The 19,200-nt window shown below is 36.3% G+C and overlaps 1 protein-coding gene across 2 annotated transcripts in view; it reads right to left on the bottom strand.

Annotated features, from left to right (window-relative positions):
- Nucleotides 1-296: 296 nt before the first annotated feature.
- Nucleotides 297-19,200, bottom strand: part of TOPAZ1 (testis and ovary specific TOPAZ 1) — a 41,508-nt gene continuing 22,604 nt past the window's right edge. For both annotated transcript variants that reach the window (XM_075745721.1, XM_075745722.1), the window contains exons 9-20: nucleotides 16,352-16,415; nucleotides 15,124-15,275; nucleotides 14,861-14,953; nucleotides 14,472-14,587; nucleotides 13,129-13,195; nucleotides 11,906-12,080; nucleotides 10,696-10,796; nucleotides 6,593-6,758; nucleotides 5,578-5,742; nucleotides 4,309-4,512; nucleotides 3,044-3,227; nucleotides 297-1,731 (exon numbers count right to left, since the gene is read on the bottom strand). In XM_075745721.1, the coding sequence (XP_075601836.1) occupies nucleotides 1,518-1,731; nucleotides 3,044-3,227; nucleotides 4,309-4,512; nucleotides 5,578-5,742; nucleotides 6,593-6,758; nucleotides 10,696-10,796; nucleotides 11,906-12,080; nucleotides 13,129-13,195; nucleotides 14,472-14,587; nucleotides 14,861-14,953; nucleotides 15,124-15,275; nucleotides 16,352-16,415 (1,701 nt within the window). In that variant the 3' untranslated portion in view covers nucleotides 297-1,517. The remainder of the gene's footprint in view (nucleotides 1,732-3,043; nucleotides 3,228-4,308; nucleotides 4,513-5,577; nucleotides 5,743-6,592; nucleotides 6,759-10,695; nucleotides 10,797-11,905; nucleotides 12,081-13,128; nucleotides 13,196-14,471; nucleotides 14,588-14,860; nucleotides 14,954-15,123; nucleotides 15,276-16,351; nucleotides 16,416-19,200) is intronic.

The raw sequence follows: 19,200 nt of genomic DNA, 5'->3' as shown, positions 1-19,200 counted from the left end.
TTTCTGTACAGGTGGCACAGGAGGAAGACAGTGATCTTGGCAGTTGTCAGATTCAGTCCTCTCTTCTGCAGTAGCAACTCCCAGACAGACTAGATGAGCAGTGGTATCGAAAAGGGTCAGGACCTGACACTGAAGAGGGTGAGGAATCTAACAACTGTCGAGCAGATTAATGACATCAGATTAATGGGATGAACCTCAAGACTACAGTGGCAACCCTCCCAAATAAGAAAACACCGACACCCCTCCAACCCTCCCCCCCAACCATCCAGCGCTAAGATCATGATAGCTTTCACGATTCAGAGGTGTAAAGGACACCTGCAGTAATGCTGCTGGAACTGGGAGCAGACTCATGCTGCCCCAAAGGAGGGAAAAATTGAGGGCTTATGCCACCATCTTGATCTCACTTATGATGGAACAGCCTTAAAACCCCCATGAACTTCCATACCCAAGACAGCAGCAATTTTCAGCACAAAAAGCTCTAAAGGGGATGGAGCGCAGGACCAAAAGAGCTGTATTACTGGCATGTTTGTGAAGGTAGAGATCTAAACTGGAGATCTAAACTAACTAATACAGAAGTGGGGAGCTCAGGCAAGTAGCAACTTTGACAGAAGTCCCATTGATTTGCCACAGGAGTTTTCTGATATGAAATGTTTACTTCTTCTCACTCAGGCTGCACATCAGTAGATGAAATGTGACATAAGCAATTCATGCTCCAAATCTGATTCAGGATTTGCACGTGGAAAAAAGAATTCCTGAAGAACCAGGAATGCTAGAACCAGCTTGCTAGAAGCCTCCATCTCCTCATGCAGTTGGCAGAAACTAAAAAATGGGCAAAACCGCTTCCCTCTAAGAGCACAATCAAGGGAGAAAGCAAGTTTTCCTCTTCAGTGGAAGTATGAATATATACAAATGTGAAGCCATATACAAGTTATTATCAAGACACAACTAAACCTTCAGCTGTGAGCAACTTGTGTAGCCTCTCTCAATTCTGTCAAAGGCGGCATGTCTCAAGTGATTTTGAAGTTATTTTATTCTCAGTGCTTTTTACTGGGTTTTTGGAGTAAAGAAATGAAGGTCTCTAAGGAGTACACAGATGGGACAATATCCTCACAAGATACCATGAGGAAGACAAAAGGAAACATGTATTACTTCTACAGACTATGAAGCAATGTGGAAGACATCTCACTCAAAACCAGTAGATACCCTCAATCAATGCACTTAGATACTATCACCTGCTGGGAGAACAGTAACAGTGCTAGATTCTCTGTAAAAAAGGAGAATGTAGGTTCTGAGGCTGCAGCTTCCTCATTATCTAATGATGCCATTACAAAGCATCTATGTAAATCACTGTGACAATACATATAGTTCAGGAAAAAAATGAAATTTGAGTTTGAAGCCTTGCTGTAAATCAGTAAGGCACAGTCCGAACGCAGGGGGAACTGCCTTTATTAATTTGTATTATTTTCAACAATGATTGCTTTAACCATTAAAACCCAAAAGTCCTTACTATTTAATGACTATTGGAACAGCCAGACCTTCCCAGCCCATATCATATTCTCCTGAAGCCATTTTAGAGCAGATGTAAGCTCCAAGCTGTAAACTTCTTCCATATTAACATTCATTGTCATATGCTTGAGAAAAAGCTTTGGATCAGATACACGAGCGGCCAAGATCAGTCTCTCCACTGCTGCCTGATAGTCACTGTTATTCTGAACTGTCTGATCTTCACATCTGTAAGCGAATTTTCACAAATACAAAATTATGTATTATACAGGTCCTGTGTCACCTGTCTGATGCTTTATACTGGCAATAAGATTACAAAAACATTAAAATAATGCCTTGTGTTCACCTCACTTATCATAGATTATGTTAATTTTCCTGACAAATTTTAGCTGATTATTCTGTAGAATTAAAAAGTTAGAAAAAGTATATTTTTAACATATTTTATGGTAATAAAAAGTAATAGGATTCAATGCCAGTGCAAAGTAGGTCTGCAATATTCACAGCACGTTTCATGGAGAAACGTTCTACTCTGAGCTGGAAAATTCAGTAAAGGAATGTAAACCATTTTATGAACTGGATATGGGAAGAATTCATGTACATGCTTGAATCTGTAAGGATTACTCATTTTTGGCATGTAATCACTTTTGGAACAAGGATGTGCCTAAGTGACATGCCTACATTTTTGCAAGAGCAGAACTTACTCTTAAAGCAAACAAGCAGAGATACAACAGCATGCACATGAGAACAAGAGATAAAACCCTTCTCATTTATCAAAAGAACAAAATTAAGAGATGTATTCCTTGGGAAGGGTAGAGGGGAAGACAGACATGAGTACTCAAGTTTGAGATGCCCCTGTTCATCCTTCTTAACAAATGTAGCTTTCCTATGCAGTTTCACATTTTGATGCTGAGCCAATCAATCTTAGAGAAAATGGGCTCTTGAAAAGTAAATTATAGGTATAATCTAGTGACAGTGGTTGGTGGTTTATGGACAAAAGGAAAAAGCAACAAAAAACATTTTTATCTGAAGGTATTAAGTCTCACAGAAAGGGGGAAAAAAATCTAACAAATTTAACATCGAGATATCCCCTGTAAAGAGAATCAAGAAAATGGCTTCACGCACTTTCCAGAAAACAGCCAAGAAATGTTAGAGTTGCTTTTTGAAAGGAGTAACATTTTCACTGTGCCCTTCTACTCCACTGCTTGACCACAACACAAGAATCTATACACCAAGATATCAAACTATCCTGTTTTTGAAAATACAGTACACTCTTAGTGCCGTAGAGACATTCAGTTAGGGAACACAGGCCAGTATCACTCTGGAGCAATTACTTTTCTGCTAAAAACATGAAAAAGTAATATTGACAATAAAAACAACCCCACAAACCAAACATTTACTGTTGATAACCAGTTTAGAAATAAGGACTAAAGCCAAGTTTAAACCCAAGCATTCTGTTTCCCAGCCAATGGAAAATAAGATCTCTTGTTAATTACATGATCACGTGGATAAATACAATCAAAATAGTACATACATGACAAACCTTTTCAGTATTATTTGAAGAGTCTGACTAGTAGCCATTGGACTTTGAATATCACTGGCATTTGAAACAAGAAATATTTCGATGGCCAACAGCATCTCAACTTCAGACAGGTAAGATGGAATCGTCAAAAGTCTCTGATACAAATTTCCCTGCAGTGGTGGGTAGCAACCCAATGATAAAGCACCTGAGAGTAAATGCAGAAATGTAAGGAGTAAGGATTACCAATACTGAATACAGATCTGTTTTCTTCAGTATGTGGCTAAGAATGTGGAAGAAGTCCCCAACCCTGAACTCTTAATGAATTTTACTATTTCACCTGTGAAATGGCCCGATTTGAGAACACAGCAAATAGTATTCACTCATAATATTCACTGTTGTACAATGTTATTTTTATCAATGAATATTATCAGTGATGATTAAAAAGCTCTGACAGAAATACAAGGTCTCCAAGTGCGTAATAAAACAAGTACAATTTAGTCTGACAGAAGCTTTATTAGCTATAACCACAGTGAGAGGACATTTGAACAGCATCTCCCCCTTTGCTCCCGTCTTCTGCCAAGCGATCCCAGAGACCCCACCTACACAGCGTTTCAGGGGAGAGGAAAAAAAAACCAAAACAAAAAAAGAGGTGAGGAAAACCAATCCAATGGTTTGTTAACCAACGTTAACAAAGCGAAATATCCATCCCAGAGGGTTGGGCTCCTTAAGTAGCTTGCTAACCGCCACAATTCTAAGATGGAATCAAACAGTAAATAACGTGACAATATGGAGACAGGGCTTGTGGTGGACCCTATCAGAGTAGCACACCCAATATTATCTTAGCTCAGAAAACAATCACAGACTGTTAGCTTTTAGTTGAAAAGAATTTTCTATCTTAATTAAGATAAACGTCTTAGCTGGACCTCTCAAATCTTAAATAATTTTACCGCCACAGCTCTAAACAGAAGTATAAAGAAATCTAATTTGCTGAGATGAAAAGTGAAGGATTCACATTTTTGAAATTTTGAAATTGAACATAAAAATTTAATTTAATGAGAATTACATTTATTTCATGCCAGGTAGTATGTACTGATTCATATTTTCAGCTGTCACTATTTCCCAATAAACATTTTGGTTACAAAAAAATTCCTGATAGTGATACAGAAAGTACAGTTTTCTTCTTACAAAGTATACTCTTACCCATTTCTCCCCAACACACTGAGCTGTTATGAGCATATGTTATCCAAAGACTGTAAGGGAAGGATATTGTTTAAGCAGCAACTTACTTTTGTAATAGGTCCTAGCTTTAGACCACAAAGAACTTCTTCCCAAAGCTGTGATCAATCCTCTAAGTAAAAAAAAATCAATAGCTATGTTTTTTGAAAGCATGAAGTCTACTGCAGAAGATGAGACCCCAAGGTTCTTGCTCTCAAAACAGGCATTTATCAGCTTGTTAAAAAGGCAACTGTACTGAGAAACATCTACAGTATCTGAAATGAAATGAAAAATATTAACTACTGAATTAAGTCAAAATGCAAATCTAATTAAAGAACCGCTTCTCAATCAGTACCTAAATCAGGACTCTTGCTTCTATCAGCAAAATGGAACAAGGTTGAGATAACTTACGATAATGCTTTATTCATCAAGTCTTTTCATACAGTTCATTCACATTGTGAAAGAGAAGTGTTAAGGTCCAAGTGATAATTAGCTGTCAAAAGCAATAGGATCAGATAAAATACATTCAACTTGCCCAAGCCTATAAATACAATCTACACCTGATCTCTCAGACTTAAAATTTGCACCAATAAAAATCACCTTGGTGCTTCAAGTTCTGCTTCTACTCTTGCTCTGAACTGTCCCCTTCCTCTCAACTGTCCCCTTCTTGGCATGGCTGAGCAGCCTTGTATCCACCTCATGCCCCAAAGGACTAGATCCTGTCAGATTCTCTAAGCAGATGGGCTTCCAACTAAGCTCTCCTAACATACGTAAAAGCACACACTGGCAACAGGACTGAGACCTACACAGAGGAATCAGCTGAGGTTTCCTCAGTGGAGCCTAAGTAACTGTGCATATCATCTTGAAGTGCACATCCAAAATTTGTCAGGTAAATTCAGCCCAAAAGAGCACTCGGTTCTTAACAGAGTATGTAAAAGAAGTGTAGGTTAGCTAGCTCATTCATCTGCAGTTAAATAAAATTAATCGCCCCAATGATATCCCTATTGTATGATATACCTTATTGTATACACTGTGTATGATCCATAAAAATTTAGAGGGTCTTTCCTGTGTAACTAAGCCAACTGGAAAGAGAAAATAGGTGTATAAACTGAGTGCGCACAAGTATGTGTATGTGCATGTGTGTATGCATGTGTGTGGCAAGAGCTGCAGAGTACAATACATATTTTAATTGACACCATACTCTTTGGAAAAAAAAATGGGCTTGTCTAAAACCATCTTACTTCTTTAACAAATTTTAGCTGGAAAACAAACCAAAAGAACAGTACAGAGTCATCTGTTAAATTTTTAGCTTTTAACACAGTACCTTCTTCTTTACTTACCGGAATGATTTTGAAAACCTGGTAAGTTCTGCAGAACTTCAAATGCCTGCCTGTATAAACTCTTCCTCAAGTATTTGTGCACTAGTGTACATAACAGATTATGTCGATTAAGGATGTCCATTTTATCACAGGGCCACAATGGTGCATTTGTAGTCCACTCTGACTCTGTGGCAAAGAACAGTGCAGAGTTATTTCTATGAAGGGAAACTGCTGGATGCTGAGACTTTTGGGCATTAAGAACATACTGTAAACTGCAGCAGAAAACAAATTTCAGAATTTCACAGAAAATGCAGTTTAGTTATTAGCAATTTGTTCCTTATCACCAATGCTTCTCAGATGGATTCTCTGAACCTTTATATTGTAAATATCTCCTATCATTAAGTATCACGATAGTAAAATGGACTGTCAGTGACATATATAAACGTGTGTATATAAATATCTGTATGTCTATGTACATATATAAAATTGAATAGCAAATTTTAGTTCCTCGATATTACTTTGTAGAACACCTTCTATTCTTGTTTCTGAGTTTCTTCTCTTTTCAGCAGATCAGAATTCCAAAAAGCCAGTAATTATGCACTATTTAATTACAGAAATATGGTACTATTCTAAAGCTATTTTACTAAATGCGGATACTGTGAGGGGTAAAGAAACACTGCATTGACCCAAGCCTTAAAAGTTTTTGACACTGAATGTCACCTGGCTCAAAGGAAATCTACATGGGACAGGGTCACTTTCCAAGCTGCACCCCTCCCTTATGATGGTAGGCTTTTGAGTAGAATGGTGTTGATGGTAGACTAATGTGAAAACTTTTCCAAAAAAAATTTAGTATCAGTCATAGTATTTGTTATCAAGAAGAATACTAAGCAATAAGATGGATCGCATTTTATTTTTGTTCCAATATTATTAACTTTATTTAATAACACAGACCAGCCTGTAAGTTTTATCTGAAATCTGTCATAGAAGGGGACTGTTCAAATTTAAGTCAAAACTCAGTTTTTTAAGACAAGCTTACCTCTCAATACCCATGTCGCTCCATCCAAACTTCCAGTTTTAAGAAAAATTTCTGCAGCTTTATTAACAATTTGACATCTCGATGCTAACCTCTCTGCACCTGTAAGTCCTTTCAAGACTGTAAAATGTATCTGTAGCTCATGCAATTTATCCAAAACCTTCCTTCCCTAGCATAAGAGGAAGAAGGGAAAGGGAGAAGGTCAGAGAAAGCAATGATATCAGTGAACACGGAGTATATTTACAGCAGATTTAGTTCAGTGATACAAATTTATATGTATCAGTTTAGTTATCCAAAATGAGTCGTGGGGGGAAAAAAAAAACTATGGTAAAATTTCTAATGAATACTAAGGTTTTTTTGACTGTGTAGGCAACCCCCCCCCATTGTTGAACAGTTCCCAGCACACTATTCCCCCATAACATTATTTCTACTATATAATATTCCTATACAGTATTTTTAATACAATTTATAATTAATTTGTATGTCTTTAATATAGTAATATTTTTACTCTCTTGCTTCCATTCAGCACTACACAACCTACAAAATTCTAAAAACATCATACAGAGAGTTTTCATTTTGCAGCAGAGGCATAATTTTTAAACTTTAAGCCAAAGAAAACATTGATAGTTCTACCCAGCAGGACAGTAAGCTGGAAAAAATTGGGCCTATCTGGCCAACAGTATAACCACCACCAACTTTATCATCATATTCCACGTTGATATTTAGACTCGTTTCCTACTGAAGCTTCCTCTTAGCAACTTTGGGGTTGGCCTTTTCAGTCAAAGATGGAAGAAAGATAGCAGTCTCAAAGATAATTAAGATCTGACCAATCTAAAAAGAGATGATGGTCAAGTCAGGGTGGGATATCAGATTAATGTCCCCAGCAAGGCAAGGACAGGCAGGATTCAACACTTGTCCTTGTCTGGCTGCTCCTTGCTGGTCAAGCAACATGAATGAAACTCCAAACTAGACATGTTTTAGCTCTTGCTTAGTGGGTGCATTGATGAGGAGGTGGCTTATTAAAAATTGTGGTCATGTGTGTGCCTGCATAGTAGTGGCAGAACGAGGGTCATGAAGGTAGAGGAAAAGGGAGGTTTAGGAGAACACAGAAGTTGACTGAAAAGCAGCTTGTTTTTTGAAAATGCTTTATGCATGTGCACATGCATACTGTGGACTGGCATATGCTCAGAATTGGAGACTTCTGAAGTCCTACAGGAACTTGCAATCGTTTATCTCAGCATAACCCATAAAAGAATACTAACTACATCATTGTAGTTAACATTTAAGGTGTGAAGAACTGTAGATATATGTAGTTGAAGGGAAAAAATACCTACCAGAAAGACTCAGATGAAACTTCTGACAGCAAAATAGAAATTTGAAATTTAAGTGCCAACCAGAAACAAAATACAAAATTAAGGAGGATATGCATCTATTCCATCCTACTAGCAAAAGGGCAGGCCACTAAGAAGTGAGTCTTTATAGAAAGATGGAAAGCATGCAGCTATAAGCATAAATGATCTATGAAGGGCAGGCACCCAATTAAAATGCAGTTGTGGAATGAGATCCATAATTGGACAAGAACCTCTGACCAATGCTCTGAAGTAATAAAAAGTTGGGTAAAAATAAACCATAGCAAAGTCCTTCAAGATAGAAAATAGTTGAAATAGGAAGTGGATGAAGTAGTTGCCAAAGGAGTGTTAATGTTGCAGGATTATCTACAAGTAAATATCCAGAACATAGTCTAGTGTTGCCTGAAGAGCTGTCACCATGGAAGACCTATTCAGGTGTTTAAAATTTGCATGTTCTTTTTCCAAAGTACATCTGTTTTATGAACTTTGCTTAGTTCTTGCAAAGAATATTCTCTTCAGGACCAAGGAGCATACATATTTTATCCCAGAGAGCCACCAAGCATCAAAGCTATGTGACACAGAAGTTTGATGTTCACGAAAGGAAAGTGATCTGAAAAGCACATCTAGAGCTTTAGGCAGTCCAACATATTAATAAAATGGCACAGGGCATATCCTAAGGCCAAAATTACTTGGAAGGCCTAAATTACAACAGGAAGAACTAGTCCATCACTATCTTATTTTCTGGACCACTTTTTGGAAGAAACAAGAGATGGGATCAAGCAGATACTAGCCCATAACCACAGGATTAGGGACATATCTGATACATATAATGGAATAAAACTGGTTAAAGAAATCAATTTGGGATGTCAGTTCTGATAAAAATCATTGAGAGCACAGCCTCATTCACGCTCCCATGTGGTCAACCCAGGCTGTCAACAAAGCTATCTGAGGATCTTCATGAACAGTCTGTTGAGAGGTGGGTTTGATACCTAACACAACATTCTCAAGGAAGCAATGACCTTTTGCTCTAGACATGAAAAAAAAAAAAAATCACAGTATCGTAAGAACTGTCTACTTTTAGTAACTCCTGTTATACAAGAGAAACACTACACATGCTTTTGACACCTTGCACCTCTGAAATTAGGACATGAAGATGAACATCCTTGGAGCATCAGAGGTCCTGCAACCCAAGTATCAGGATCTCCCTTGAGATGGATCTGGAAAACAGCTAAAACCCAAGCCAAACTAAGCTTTTTGATGGGCATGTGAACACTGACCGTTCCTCAATGCCAAAAATTTAGACTACCTCTTCTATGGCCAGAAATATCTTAACTGCTGAGTTTTATGGAACAAAAATGCTTAAAAAAGTTCTAGTGGACTACTACAAAAGTGCTAATGCAAAGACCCCTTCTCCTTCCCTTTCCCCCTGAACAGTATGACACTATGCTGCAGCTTGATAGGGACCCAATAAAGACCATTCCACTCAACAAGCTGATGCTGCAAAATTAATGATTCATCAAAATGGGTGTACTGCCTCTAGACTAAGCACCTCTGTCAAATATCTCCTGGGACTTGGGTTGACCCTGAAAAGAGACTGAGCAGTGCACAGGTTTGACATAACAGAATTCCTGAAGGTCATCCCCTAGAGATAATAGTACAAAAGATATTTTAATCCTTTGATGTAAACTAGAAAGGGTTCCTTGATGATAATTCACAAAAAACCCCAAGAGACAAAAGGGGACAAGGAGAGCGTTTACTTTTCTTCATAAAAACACATGCTGGAAATCATCTTGTATGGGATGAGGAACATCCCAGTAGAGCATAATTATTAGTTGTAAGGATCAGGCCCACTGACACAAAGGGAAGTTCAGAATGTGATCACTGGCCAAAATATAAACTACCAATGATTTTGGAATGTATTATTTCTTACGTTGCCTCTGGTCACATTGAATTTTATAGGAGATCTAGCTTGGTCTACACTGCTTCCTTCCAGGAAGAAAAAGAATTTAGCATTGAAACGGATCTTGCTGCAGTAAACTAATGATCAATACTGCATGAGGCCTAAAGAGTGTAAGAAATCCAGTGAAAGGCCTAGTCTCTTAACCCTGGCCCTTTGTAGTATTTGACAGCAAAAAAAGGATTGTAAAGGGTATTTATTTATGAAGTCCAACTCTTTGCAAGATTCACAGAACTTAGAACCCTAGATTCAATGGAAGAAAAGCACTTCTAGTGACATTCTGGGGAATGAGCAGTTCACCAAGTGCAGTAGCAGCCTTGCTATGCTTTTCTTCTGTCTTCCTGGCCTTATCCATTCCATTTGAAGTCAGGTTCAGAAGCATCAGTGAAGGAAAGGGACCGCTCAAACTTTTGTAAATACTACTTGAATGCAGAATACAGCTGTATTGCCAGATGGAAGAAAGTGCTATTTCTGGGAAACATCCCATCAGCACCTTGCCCCAGAATCTCAGGAAGACCTGTCTTCTGATCCAGATTCATCCTTAGCTCAAAAGTCAAAAGCTGAACCAGAACAATCAAGTCTTTAGGTTGCAAGACAAAGTTATGACAGGCTCCACAGACGACTACTGTTCCGAAAGGCACAATAAAATGCTTTGATCCAGCTGGACAATTAAGAAGTAGTAAGATGGTGGGGAGGCAGGTGGCACATCCACTCATTCAGCTAAGGAAACACAGTTTAACATCTAGAAAAGAAATGACTCATTCTTTTTCTTCCAGTCAGGTTACTATAGTCCAGTATACCTTTATCCACTGCAGTACTTTGTGATAAGAATACATTACACTTATCCCAATCCTCCCAATGAAAATTCTGTCTGCTTCGTTATGTTGTGGATTTTTTATTACTGGAGAGAAAAAAAAAAGATTTTTTTTTTTTAAATTTTACATGTAAATGCAGTTTTAAAGAAATTACACACTTGTGAAACACGGTCATTGTGAAAATATTAAATATAGTTCTGAAGTATTTGCCATTAAAAGTACCAACTTTGTAAGTCTTAACACCAGAAGTAAATAACTACAGTTTATTCAGACACAACTTCATAGTAGTCTAATTCATCCATAAGATGCTTGGACATGTAATGGCATAATTTAGTAACATCATTATTTGTAAAGTAAGCTTTGCATTTTCTGGCACCATGAAGAAATGTTGGCAATTACAGAACTGAGTAAATACAAGTTTTTCCAACCATATTATATGACTTTGGAAGCACTGTTGGTATTCTACAGCAGTGGTCTCCAAACTGGGGTGTGAGCACAACAATCCATTCAGGTGTGGGAAGAAAGTATTTTTTTGTACTATTCAAAAATATAAATAATTTAAAATATTTTTAAAAGTAGTGTTTATTTCATCTTTATCTCATACTTTTAATTTATATTTGGTGTATGTTTTATAATGTACTTAATATATTAGTGCAGTAGTACATAAATCAGTATTACATAGTGCACTAGTTACAAAAATCAATAAATAAACCAGGGGTGAGCGCTCAAAAATTCTTTACTGATAGAGGTGCCTATCAGTTTGGAAACAGACTAAGTTCCAGGCCCCACCAAAATTGTCTGCGTGTGTCACAACTGGAAGCTGTGATAGCTGTTTGATAACATGAAAGTCTGTGGTCAGAAAGGTCATGTCACATATCTGGAATAAACATTCATTGTGTTTTAGTAGTTAATACAGGTTGGAAATGATCTGAGTCATCCATTATAAACTGCTTTAATATCCCACTGACACTTCACTGAGCCTCAGATTTCTGCAAACTTATTAGGAAGATGGAAAATGGTTTCTATTGAGCATTTTAGCTGATTGTATTTGCATCTCAAGAAATTCTGAACATTGTAACATATAAAAATAATTAATATTCAGAAAAATAGTACACAGATTTGGTTTTTTACCTGTTTTGAAAACTCTACAAAGAATAGGGATGAACAAAAAGCATTTCTTGCATCTTAATTTTACCTGCATCAGCAAAATCACAAAAAGGAACTCCTGGTCTGTCTGTCTCAGAATCTCTGGTTAGTATTTCAGCAATACAAAAAGACAATTTCTGAAGATCATCAAAATGTTCACATCCAGCTCTCGCATTAACATACAAAGCTCCCAGCTTGGTCCAATCACTTTTTTCCTTGCAATGCTGTGAAGAAAGCAAGGGATAAATATAAGCAAATTTGCTTCCAGAACACCAAACAGAAAATATCCTGAAATTCAAGATATACACCTGCGATAGACTTAAAGAAGAAAAAAGATGCAGATGAAATGCTACTGCCAAGAACGCCACGTTCAATATGGCACAGTTACATGTTGCCTAACTTGCATGGACTGCTAATCAACTTTTGACCCTCAAGAAATTAAAATCCTTTTTTCCATTTATGTCATGACCCCAATTGGGGAAGCTCATAACTTATTCATCCTATTTAAGAACTGGCATTCATCCAGTATTTTTTTTTTTTTACTTTTTTTTTTTTTTTTTTCCTCTTTTCCCCACAATGCATGCCAAATTGATGGTTATTCTCTATATGAATTAGTCTTTTGCTTGCCAGATCACTTGATGACTTTGGTGTTAGACGAGTGAAAAAATCAGCCCTGGTTCTTCCCTTCTTAAATTTTGGTCTCAGGATCTGTGCAGTAAGTGTGATAATATGTAAACTGTATTATAATCGTGCATAATAAGGAATCTGCCCTTGAATATGAAAGATGCAAGTGTCCAATTAGAGAATTTTTTATAGTATTTCCTTATTCTTTAAAATACCTGCTTAGTGTTGACAATTATGGCCTTTTACGACTGTGTCTTTTTATACTAGATATGAATTCTATCTGCTAAATAACATATTAAATAATTTTTTGGTGAGGAATGATGTAGCACTACCAATTACAAGCCCAACAAATATAAGGCATGGGAAATAATTGCTTAAAATTATAAAATCTTTGAATTAGATGCAAACCCAAGATAAAAACTACAAGTATGTAAATTAAAATACTGACATCACAGAAAAGCCAAAGACAGTTTTCCCCTGCACGTTAATCTTTCCCAAACATGGCTTTGCAAAATATTTTATCATAATCTCAACATACTTAATAATAAAGCCCACTGATTTTAAATGATGTAGAAATTGCTATTTCTTGTAGGTTTAGAAGTCATGGTTTAAGTATTCCAATAGGCTTGAAGAACGCACATATTGTACCTGAATTTCAGCCACTGCCAAGCTGAAGTCAAAAAGCCAGTTCTTTTCAAAATGTCTTTCCTGAAATCTTCCATAAGAAATAAATATTAATACTTAATTTTAACATATCCTATTGAACTAAAGTATGCACTAGTAGAAGGTGATCAACAAATTATCATACATGAACTAAAAACTGATATGATTTTTGATCCTATTTACACTACACAAACTGGATGCCGAAAACAGACATTTACAATCATGCCAAATGAAGTCAGTATGCCTATTAAGCAAGTAATTGAGCAGAGCTGTTTTCACAGAAAATATTCCCTTGTCTCAGTAGAAATGTAACGGAAAAGGTATGAATAAGACTTGCAATCCATTAAGTAAATGAACTGTATTGTATGTATTTCTGACATAAAAGTAAAAAAAAAAAAACAAATTACATGAAAAAGTGCTATTCAGCTTCAAATACCTAGGAGCATAATGCTTTATTCTGATGCTGCCACTGAAACAATGGTAAAAATTACCTCCAACATGTGTGGTAAATTGCACTGTTAAAACACTGAGATTCGTGGCTGAAAGGTACTATATTGGAAAAGTATGAAAAGCAGCAAATAATTTCTACAGCGCTTTCACTTGAAACAGTGATGGCTTGTTTCCACACAGTAGATGCTGTATATTTGGTTTCCTCTAATAATCAAAGGTTGCTTTATGAATTACAATTTTAGTTTCTCAACTTGTATGTGCATGTATGATGCAGATGATATATTAAAAAAAAAAAAAAAAAAAAGGATCACAATCTTGTGCAAGTGATGGGGAGACATCAGTAGTTTTGGAACAGATTTGGGCTGTCATTTCACATGTTGCCCAGCATAATCCAGCAGTACTTAAAAAATGACCTTCCTCCCTAGTTGTGTTGTCACAAATGTTTATGCAGTAGCACAGTAAATGAAACTACAAAATTACTTCAGATTATAACTAATCCTCTTATTGCCTAGAAGGGCTGTTTATTGCTGAAGTACTGTCTGCTTATGCAGGCCTAAATGATCTATCAAACCATGATGTTTCCAATTTGACCACAGTTATATAAACTCGTAGCACAGCTGGGAACAGATTGTACAATGATGATCAATATGGAAAAAATTAATCATAACTGCGGTCAGAATCTAAGTTTTGACTTAACAATCTTTGAAGCACAGTAGATTGACAGCACTTTACAATACAATTAGGCATGATATATAGTATTTTCATCCAAAACACTAAATTTTCATTTTCTAATTGCCTTGTAAAGATTTTACATAAATTTATAAAAATAGAACCTGAAGAAGGAACTAACTAAATAAAATAGCTCCTTAAAGACATACCTGGATTTTATGTTCAAAACGATATTTACTTCCTGACTGGAAACTTGCAATTGGTGAAGGAACTTAATGATATAGTCAAAATGTTCAAACTCAAGGAACATACCAGCATCAATGAGCTGTAATATCAAACAGCAGGAAGAAAAGTAAGCATACGAAAAATAATGATCACTTAAATATTTCCAGAAGCAAGTGACAAACAACCATGGGAAAAACATGTCACAGTCAAAAAATAAGGGATAAATGGAAACCCCTACCACAAATTCAGCTAGTCACAATATAACTTTAAAAAATACTACTGAAATAATATTAAAGTGATGTGTTTGAGTATTAAAAGAGACAAGGTATTTCAGAAATTCCAACAAGTAGCAGTAGTACAATCAAACTCATACCTTACGAAAGGTACCAAGTAATGTAGGCACAGCATCTCTTATATTCAAAGAAGCCACATGCTCAAAGACTTTCAGAAGAACATCTACAGCTGGCTAATTTAGACAAAAAAAGCACAGTAAGTTTTGCAACTCTGTTATTTTCTTTCCTCCAAGATTTGAGTACCAAAGTAAAAAAACCCAACTTACTACTACAACTGGCATAGTACTCAAAAAACTAAGAAACTATGGATCAAAGATTTTAAAAATATTACAAGGTCACCTACCAGTGTATTGATTCGTACAGTTACATTCAATATCTGAAATACTTCCTGCAACAAACAGTTCTTGAGCAAAGAAATAAGAAGATCATTCAGCACTTGAGAATCAAAATCCATACCAGGAGTAACTTCTCTGTAATATTTCACAAATATTCGGACTGAAAAAGCAATTAAAATAATTTTACTTTGGGCTAACTGACGCTAACTATTTAGACAAGTTATTTCCTTAAATTTTAAATGCAGTCTAACAACCTTTAATTATCCAGGACATTATGGGACAGGAATATGGAGAAAAATGGGTGAAAGGATCCAGTTTGAATACAGTGTTAACCTTACTAGACCCAGAATTCTGAAATATCTCATGTCATTGAGCTGAACACCGTAAGTTCTGTGGGTTTCAAGAAAGCTTAGCTGATTTGGTGCAGCACAAGAAAAAAGCACAAAACCAGGTTAGATTTGGTAAGCGCATCAAGGTAGTAAGGCTTTTCCAAACATGAAGCTCTAGGAAGTGCAGTGCAGCGTTACCATGGTGGATGGTCTTACTTACCCAGTGTCACCTACATTACAATGCTCAGTATGCCAGCACGGGAACATTACTGCACAGGGTGCAACGGGATCCTGCGTGCACATTGTACCACACTCTAATAAGCTTTCAAAAACTTCAGACTGCTCAGGACACGTACAAAAGGAATGACTGTCCAGAGTAAAATGTAGCCCTTTCTGAACTCAAAAGCTCAGATGGATTTGCATTAACACATTTTAGGGACTGCAGTTGATCGTAATTGTTTGCATATATGGTAATGTCAAAGGACTAAACTAAAGCTGCTCAGGTGCCATAAAAGCACTTCATTTTAAGAGCTTAATTCTAAAGGGTTTGGATTTGTGATGTTCAGCCAGGGTGTTCAAAAGTGTCTGAACAAAATTTTGGTTCTGTTAAACTTTCTTCCTGCCTCAGTTACTAATTTCTATTCTCAAGCCCAGTTCCATTTGGGTCAGGTTCATTTTCCGTGGAAGTAAGATTTATAACAACCTCCTGAGATAACTGCATATCTAAATACCCAGCCTTAACACGAAACTGGAACACGAAAACACATGGATTGGATGATATTCTTTTGAAATCAGAACTTCTTATTCACTGCTGAAGTGGCACCCATTTCTCTCCTGATGGATTATTTTATTTGCTTTAAATAGGCTAAGTATCAAAGATACATCAAAAGCTACTATTATATCATACCTGCACGTTTTAGAAGGCCTGATTCTTTGATACTAATGTATGTCCTAAGTATTGCCATGCAAACCTAGAAAAAGAGGAAAAAGAAATCTATCAGTTTATATCAAACAAAAGAACTACTCACAAACATGAGTTCTGTAAGGAGACAAGCTTTACACTGCTTCTATTGTCATACTGACAAATAGTATAAGAAGGTAATAGTGTCTGTAGGCAAAGGCACTGTCAAAAGGAGAGCAAATCAAACAGAATAATGTAGATGAAATGTTTGGGAGCAACGTTGCTGGGACCACAACTGCATGTGTGTGTATATACTCGTAGCAAACAAACAAAAAAAAAAGATATTTGAAAATACAGATACTTTGGAATTAGTATAAATGTGGCAGACTGTAAACAGAGAAAAGGAGGCAAAAGGGTGAAAGTGAAAACATGATAAACAAAAATTACATGAATGTACCAAGTAAGACATCAAAAATCATAGAGAAATGAAGTTGGTAACACTGTTCATCACAAAGAATCACTCAAAGATATAGAAGAAAAAAACTCAGAACTAACTCGATTTAGTGAACCATTTCACCTCAGACCCAGTTGATTAAAAAAACAAAAAATCCACACCTAGATATTTTAATATGTTACTTGGTACTGGACCATTCTTGTCTTAACACGTTAAGCTGTCAGCTTCATGATACTTACACATTTTGCTCTATCTCTGCAGATGAAGAAATAAAGACTACTGAGATTAAATCTTAGAATTCCAAGTTAGGGAAAAAACAATCATCCTTTCAGATACCCTTTGTCACTTCTGGAACATTTACAGTGTTTCTGCACAACAATTTAAATGGGTCATATTTAATACTATTTTGTGAAATAATGAAAAATCAAGAGACACAACCCCCCCTAAATTCGTAGTCAGGTTATCACAGAATTGAGTTGGGTTTATTTTTACATGGAACTTCAAAATTAGGCAGGATCTGCTCACAGAGTTTGTTACACAGCAAGTGAATTATCATCAAAACAGAAGATACTGACTTGTGGCCAAGACATCTTTCTTTTCTTAAAATTGTTAATCTGTTCAGATCATTGAGTCAAACACCACAAGATTTGTAAATATGTTGGCCATAAAAAAAGGTTATTGTTTTTATTTTGAAACAGTGTCATAATATTGTTGAACTATAGACTAAATATACACTTTTTGGAAAATCATGTAGAATCTCTGATCATTAATATATATGCAGTGTCCCTTGGCAATGGGTTAACTCATTTAATCCAAATCTACAATCCCAGGTGGCTGAGGGCATTTCCAAAACAAACTTCAGCACATGCTTACAGTATGTAAATTAAGTTGCTTGCTTTTGGAATCTGTTTTCCTCCTCCTTTGGACTGACTCCCTCGAAAAAGCCAAGATTGCATCTGGAGCTCTCACTCATCCAAATATTAGTGAAATTGCATGGAAAATCCAGTTGTAGTAGTATTTAATCATGGGACATGTTATATTACATTCATAAAAGAAACTAACCGTGTTCTTCATTTACAGCTTCTAGGAGGCTTCAGTTGATTTAATTGTTTCAATTTATAAAAGGTGTAACTGAACCTACAGACTAAGTAAAAATGTGAGAATCTCTAAATTTTGAGTTAATGATAATGGATTTAGAATGCAGACACATTAAAGAGACAATTCCCAAAAGGTAGAATAGATCATACTATTCTGTCATCTATCAGTTGATTCCACAACTCATTTAACATGACAATTTAATAAAAACCATAACAAAAGGACTTTGTTTTTTATACAAGCAACCAACTGCCCAGTAAAACACAGTTCTACTACAGTAACACAGAGGTACTTAAATCAAAAGAACGAGCACCAGAATTTATGAAATCCTTCAGCATCTCCCAGTCAGTGTGCACTCTGATACTTAGTAAGTGATATTTAGTAAGCGGGGAAAACCCCATGCTGTAGCCCTTCACTCAGTGAGATCAAAACCAGGATCTTTTTATCAAGAGATTCAGTTTATGAACCCTGAGGCACCTTTGAGACACACATTCCATACTAAAGGTGGTTGAAACTTACCAACAGGTTAAAAAATTATTTAAAGGTGCTTAGAGGCAGTAATAAAAGGAGAGTGCAACTTTAAGTCTCATTTCTTTAGGAAGCCAGATTAAAAAAAAAAACACAACCCACAACAGAAGCATACACCCAAGGCCATGAAGCGGCAAGACAACATTAATGAAGAAAAAAATTATTGTCCTATTTCACATCCTGTTTGTTTCCAGGTAGGGGTTCATAGGATGGAGGAAAAAGACAGTAAGAAGTCACAAAAAGATGACCATTTCTTTAGTGGATACAACATGAGTCAAAAGTTAATGAGTAAGGTGCACAAAACTAAGATAAAATCAAACAAAGAAACAGAATTTTCATAAAGATGTTTTCAAACCAATTATTTGTTGTAACTGTGCAATTATTATCTATCCTACAGTTTGAAGTGTAGGTCAAGCCAATACTATGTAGTACAAGTTTTTTGGTAAAAACCATAAGCAGAATCACAGAATAGCTGAGGTTGGAAGGCATCTCTCTAAACCATCCAGTCCAGCCCTTCTGCTAAAAGCCAGGTCAAATAGCCTAGGTTGCTCAGGACCATGCCCAGTCAGGTTCTGAATATCTTCAGGGATGGAGATTCTACAACCTCTCTGGCCAACTTGTTCTACTGTTTGACCACCCTCACAGTAACAAAAGTTTCTTCTTACACGCAAACTGAATTTCCTGTAATTTCAATTTACGCCCACTGTCTCTTGCCCTTTCATTAGGCACCACTGAGAAGAGTTTGAATTCATCTTCTTCAACCCACCATCAGATACTT

The sequence above is a fragment of the Balearica regulorum genome, chromosome 2 (genome assembly GCF_011004875.1).
Source record: "Balearica regulorum gibbericeps isolate bBalReg1 chromosome 2, bBalReg1.pri, whole genome shotgun sequence".
NCBI classification, from domain to species: domain Eukaryota; kingdom Metazoa; phylum Chordata; class Aves; order Gruiformes; family Gruidae; genus Balearica; species Balearica regulorum.
Note: the sequence above shows the minus strand (reverse complement) of the source record. Positions and strands in the feature narration are given on the sequence as shown.